Below are 6,009 nucleotides of genomic sequence, written 5' to 3'. Positions count from 1 at the left end.
CGCTACCGACAACTGATCGATTTGAACCATGCATTGCTCGAAAAACGGCCAAAATGGGACACGAGACACGAACGAGTTATATTGTAGCACGACAACACTCCGTGCCATCGCACTTCCATCGTCCAGGACACCATTAAAACGCTGAAATGGGATCTGCTACCGCACCCGCCGTATTCGCCAGACCTGGCCCCTTCCGATTATCACTTTTTCCGATCGATAGCGCATGGATTGGCTGGGCAACACTTGGCCAATTTCGAAAAAGTGCAAAATTGGTTGGATGAATGATTTCGGTCCAAAGATGCGTCGTTTTATCGTCGCGATATTCATGTATTGCCAGAGAGATGGCAAAAATGTATAGCTAGCGAGGAGCGATACTTTGAATAAACCATTTTTTGTATCTCTCTTGAAATTTTCCATTTTTCATTCATCAAAAAAACCCGGAAACTTAGTTGCGTACCTAGTACTTGTTAATGTTAACGATCAGATCGAGTATGCGTGAGAGTGCCCACCCGTTATCTCGTTTTTGGAATTCTTCCAAGGGCGCTAAGGTGGGCTCGATAACACGCATCGCGAATCAATTGTCCAGATCAGATGTGGGAAAATGTCTAAAGATGAGGGAAAAAGTCTTCCTCGTATTGATGTTCTTGTTCGCGCGTTTATCACCCGCCACAAATTCACCGTTGAACACTTTTAGGCTACCGTGTCTTTTCATAACGCTTCGCACATGCTCGAGCATAGTATTCTTCGAATCTTGAAGAAATCGAAGAGGTTCGGATATAGTCTGTATTTACAATCGCCCCGGTTGATACGCGACTATTGAACGTTTGTTCAATAATCCATTGACTATTGTATCGACTTCTCGCCAATAAGTTCCGAATGTCCGGCTCCTGCGTATACGAAATGTCTGCGCAAAGTATTTTTTAAACCCTCGATTTGCGCTATAGCAACCATCGAGTGCGCTGAATCAACCGATAGTCGCGGCTGTTTGGCTCGGCTATAGTGTTCCAACAACTCGAGGCACTCGTCGCACTTGTTCCCACGCGAGGTATTCGTCTCGCGAACCTAATCGAGTGGACTGATCCCACAGTTCGCGTTCTACGGATGATTCGGCCTTTTTTTCCAGCGAACGTTGTCAACACATACTATAACCGTGCACTCTGTTCGTCTTCGACTAAACTGTAGAATGTTCTGCTTTGAATTTTTTATATCACTTCTTTCTTCCAAAGATACACATCGTTATCGAAATTCGGGAAAACTTCCTGGACGATCTCGTCGACACATCTTTTTACAAATTTTTTTTACAAAAACAGGGTCTTAAACTCATATCAACCCGTTATAGATCCTGTATGCCTAAGTGCATATCTTTCTTTATCTGATACAATAGACTTGCAGACCTACGATTTGGTATCAACAGTCTGGCGTCAACGACTGACAAAAAACGTTTTTCGTCAAAAATATGATATTGTAATATGCAGTATACTCTGTTCGTCTTCGACTAAACTTACAACATTGGTGGGGAAACTTGCCTATATTAAAAGAAACTCCTGCATATTGTTTCGTCAGCCGCTCTGTAAAGACAAGGTACGACAGTAGCTTCCACATACAGTAAAACCAAAATGTATGGTGTCGAAGTGAACGCTAAGCAAGCAAATTATTATATGAATGTTCAACATGAGGATGAAGATGAGGGTCTCCTCGCGTGGAAACAAAAGTGCGACGAGTTATTCGAGACTCCACCACCATGCAAGAAGAAACATGAGAAGTGAGTATCAATGTGAATTTGGTACTTTGTGTGTACTTTCCCGGTCGAATTTTTAAATGTATATAACATTTATTGTATTTTTATAGCATTCCTGAGTCATGTCATGCTACTCGCATCCTGGGACGCAGATACCCTTTGACTACAACGTCTTATAAGTATTTGGAGATTGGACTCAATGTACAACCTGTGTCCGTCGTGGAAATAGTCCTCGGTGACAATCGCGGTAATCAACTAATATTACGTGCAGACACTTGGGGAAAACTGATGGAAAATCGTGTTGCTATATAACGACTTCTGGAAACGAGCAAACCATCGTACTTACCACTACGGATTCGAGATTTAAAATAGGAATTGTATAAGATAAATGGTCCGAAAATTGTAAAGTTAACGCTATCTCCTAAGTGTTTGTATTTGAAACCTGCTACCATGAACATGTTATTTACTTATGAACATTGTATTGATCACATATATACGCAGTTGTCCGAAAATACGTATCTCGTTAAATCAAAATTCAAACTTTTGCAAATGTTCTTCGAGAGAAAAATATTACCGAAATGTGTTATGCGATAAAAGCGATACGTGAAAGCGCTGGCGTTGATTGTGAATCACTTATTGATTGTGAGCTGTTGGCATGCGCTTTGAAAAATATCATGTACGAAGCTGTGAACAAATAAGATGTTTATTCTGAGAAATAAATTACTTTGTTATATGATACATATATCTTTTTCACTTTAAACCACATCCTTTCTTCGAAAAAATATACCAACTACTGCATAGTTTTAAACCTTACATTTTTTTACGAGGAGGGAATCCATCATGGATACCCCCACCTTCGGGGAAGGGTGGGGGGTTATGCTGGACTCTTACCGGCTAAACCCTCCCCGGGTAGTGCTGCGAAGGGACTTGGATTGGGGGCCTGAAGCCATGTAACTGCTTATCGAGTCTCCGAGTTCAGACAGTTGCCCGTCTACGTTTCCCCAAGGGATGGAGAGGGAAGGGGGAAGCGAGCCGAGGCTTCTCTTCGACCGCGGTTCCCTCTACCACCCTTTACACTCCGTCCTACTGAGAAGGGGGAAGCCGGCTTTAGCCCATAAGGACTGCCACCGCTGGCCTCAAAGCCCGCTTCAACCACTGTCCCCAAAGGATAGGGCGCCGCCTTGTGTGATGTTTGACGACCAAGTGGGCTACCACCACTTGGTCGCCCCAACTTTGGTGGGCTGGTTGAGGCCCAGGTTACCCGCCCTGGATCCCATCATCCACCCCGGCGGTTACGGGGGGAAAAATCCCCTAGCCGCCGGGGTTTCTCGCCTGAGAGATAACGTAGTCCTCTACGTGGATCCCACTCTTTCAGGCCAGGGGGGAGGGCACACTAGTGACAAGATAGTCGCCGTGTACTCCCCCCCTATGCTATTTATCCAGCACCCATATGGGCTCTGTGGCCGCGGCCGAGGTTGGCTTGTAGCGCCCGGAGGAGGGGCGTGAAAGCTATGCATCCAGCCCATCCTCTGGGCTACCCACCTTTATCCCCTCCGTTTGAACTTCCTGCGATACTGGTGTCGTTTCAGCTCCATCCGGGGGGGTTTCGGCCATGGTGACCTTAACATCAACGGGTGCCTCCGCGGTGGCACGGGGAGTCCCTACCTGTATGTCCCTCTCCTCTGGGGAGTATGAGGAAGGGTCCACAATCTGTGAAGTCGGTGGGCACATCTCCTGACTCTCGCAACTCTAGGGCTGTTGGAGGCATGCCGGTAGGTTCTACCCTCCTCACCTTCTCTGCACCTCCGTCCCTGGTTCTCCTCCGGTCTCCGGGTCCATCAGTGCAGCGGCGTCCATTTTGATCGTCCCCCTCTTCCTCGAGGCCCTCTTCTGGAGCGGCTCCGGCTGAACTGGGTCCCTAGCGTCTGAGGTTCGGGCTTCCTCCATCCATGGGTCCAGCTCCATCTCCTGGATGGAGGCCCTTCTCTCCTCCCCCTTCTCCTGTGTAGGGTCCCTCGCTGGGGGGAGGCCGGTCTGGTCTCCCCCTTCCTCGGCGCAGAGTCCCCACCGAGGACGAAAGGTCCGGGGAAGGGGCAGACACTTCTGCGGGCAGACATCCCCCCAACGAGGGACACAGCCTCCGCCACCTCCTGGGCCCCGATCGTCAAGCCCGATCGTCAGGCCGGGTAACCGCAGAGTTGCGGTCCTCACCGGTCTCTGGACCCGATATTCGGGGCCCTTTTCCACCGCCAGCCTGCGGAGCTCTTCCGCAAGCCGGTTGGCTGATGCCCCGGCGTTGAGGCCAGGCACCTCCACAAGTAATGCCCCCGTGAGGGCCCGGCAGACCCTGAGAGATCCCGGGATCCCTAGGTCCGCCGGCTTGATACCGGTGCCTGGCTTCAGCCATAAATTGGCCATATTCGCCTTCGGGGCACATTAGGGTGACGGCGGCTGACTTCGGCGGCCTTAGCTTTTGTCCCCCTTCTTTTTCTCCGAGGTGGACTGAGGAGGAGGGTGGGGAGGAGCAAGAGGGCCTCTTCTCTCCTCTCTCTTGATCTTCTTCTTATCCTTGTGATTCCTCACCATTCCCCCACTCTCCTCCTAAAAAGGTCACAGTTATCGTCATAGACCTTTATGTCAATTATCCTATCCATCCTCTCCTTCATCTCACTGGAGGATTCTCGGGGCGGGGTTTTGGTCGCCCTCCTCCATTATGCTCATCTTCCTCGGCCTGGGTGGTTTAGCCCCACTCTTCCATGCAGAGGAGTCCTCACCAGACGTTGCCTCCGCGTATGTTCTCCCCTTTACGGGGGGTGGCGGAGGAGCGAGAACAGGGATGGGGCCGACGGCGGCCTGCTTGGCCGCATCAGCTCCTCCAGGAACCGCCTGTTCTCCACCCTCAGTGCTTTCATCTCCTCCCTCAATCCCTCCATCTCTTTCCTCACCTTCGTGATGGCTTCCTTCCTCCCCTCTTGCGCAGCAACTCTAGCGATCAGAGTCGACATAACCGCCTCGGAGGCTGCCGTGGCACGGTTCAGCAGCGACACAAAGGTCCCTTTCAACGTATTAGACCTCCGTGCCACCAAGCGAACCGCATCGATTGCACGGCCTGCCTCCGAGGCTAGTTCCGTCGACCCTGCCTCCCTTAGCAACTCCTTCGAGATGGTATCCTTGAAGACCTCAAGGGAACGCCCATCGTTCAAGGAGCGAAGGATGCCCCCACTGAGAGGTCCTCCACCTCACTCTCCAGGCAATTCGCCTTCTCCTTTTTCCTTGCTGCCTTTTCCGCCCATATATGTTTGAGACCTACTCCGTTGCCCGTTGTTGCTGGCCTCCCCCTCGGGTCCCTTTTCTGTATCAGTACCGGTGTACTGGTGGAGGGTTTAGAGTCTACCTCAATGGACGAGATCGAGCTTACGCTCGTAAACTCCCTCCTTCTCTTAGCTAAGGCCGTGCTGGTGTGGGTTTTCACACCAGCACAGGCTTTGCTGGTGGTAGACGCCGTTGTGGTCGTCGTGCTGACTCCGGTCTTGGTGGCGGCAACAGTGGTGGAAGTGGTAGTCGCCTTTCCTGGGACAGCCCTGTGAACAGGAGAAGCAAACTTCCCTCTCTTGTCCCTAAACCTCTCCACCCAGACTTTCGACCCCTGCGACAATATGACGTCGGAGAGGACCGCTGTTTTCCCAGCAGCTCTCTCCTGAGTCTTCCCCGCGGTCGCGTCATCTTCCCCTTTCGCGCGCGCGCCCCCTTCCTTGCTCAAAAGGGGGCTCGGTCTTTCAGTCCTCGACGTCAGGATTGGGATACTCGATCCTTTCCCCTGGGCCTCCTCCCGTCCCTCGTTGGGTGAATGCTCTTTTTCACCCGGAGAGCCCACCTCACCACCCTCCCGGTGGAGGAGGTGCTTCTCGTCTATCGACGAAGGTTTCTCTCCCCCGTAGGGTGGCCGCCCTACTTCACACCGAGAGCTCACCTGACGCGTCCCCCGTAGGGACCGTCCTGCCGGCTGTTGTCAGCCGGGGCTTTTCCCACAGTGCGCGGGTATCCTTTCTTCTTGGCGCGAGGGCCCACCTGACTTACTCCCCGGTGGAAGCGGTCCCTACGGGGCTCTGGCGCTCACGCTCAGAGGAGGACCCATGATAGTCGGGGTCCTCGTCAGAAAGCGGGTTGTAGCTCGCGCTACTTCCCTCTATGCTCCGATTCCTGCTCCTATCAGAGCTCGCACGTAGAGGTGGCCTGCCGTCAATTGACAACGTGTCAGAGGTCAGGATCAT

At 51.6% G+C, this 6,009-nt stretch overlaps 1 protein-coding gene across 1 annotated transcript; it reads right to left on the bottom strand.

Annotated features, from left to right (window-relative positions):
• Nucleotides 1-4,542: 4,542 nt before the first annotated feature.
• Nucleotides 4,543-6,009, bottom strand: LOC105186192 (serine-rich adhesin for platelets-like). The gene is made up of 3 exons (XM_011146234.1): nucleotides 5,816-6,009; nucleotides 4,962-5,319; nucleotides 4,543-4,908 (listed from the first exon to the last, which is right to left on the bottom strand). Exons 1-3 carry the CDS (start codon nucleotides 6,007-6,009, stop codon nucleotides 4,543-4,545), a joined length of 918 nt encoding a protein of 305 aa, XP_011144536.1.

This window comes from Harpegnathos saltator, unplaced genomic scaffold, assembly GCF_003227715.2.
Source record: "Harpegnathos saltator strain DR-91 unplaced genomic scaffold, Hsal_v8.6 scaffold188, whole genome shotgun sequence".
Lineage (NCBI taxonomy): Eukaryota > Metazoa > Arthropoda > Insecta > Hymenoptera > Formicidae > Harpegnathos > Harpegnathos saltator.
The sequence above is the reverse complement of the archived record's forward strand: the minus strand, read 5'-3'. Positions and strand labels throughout refer to the sequence as shown.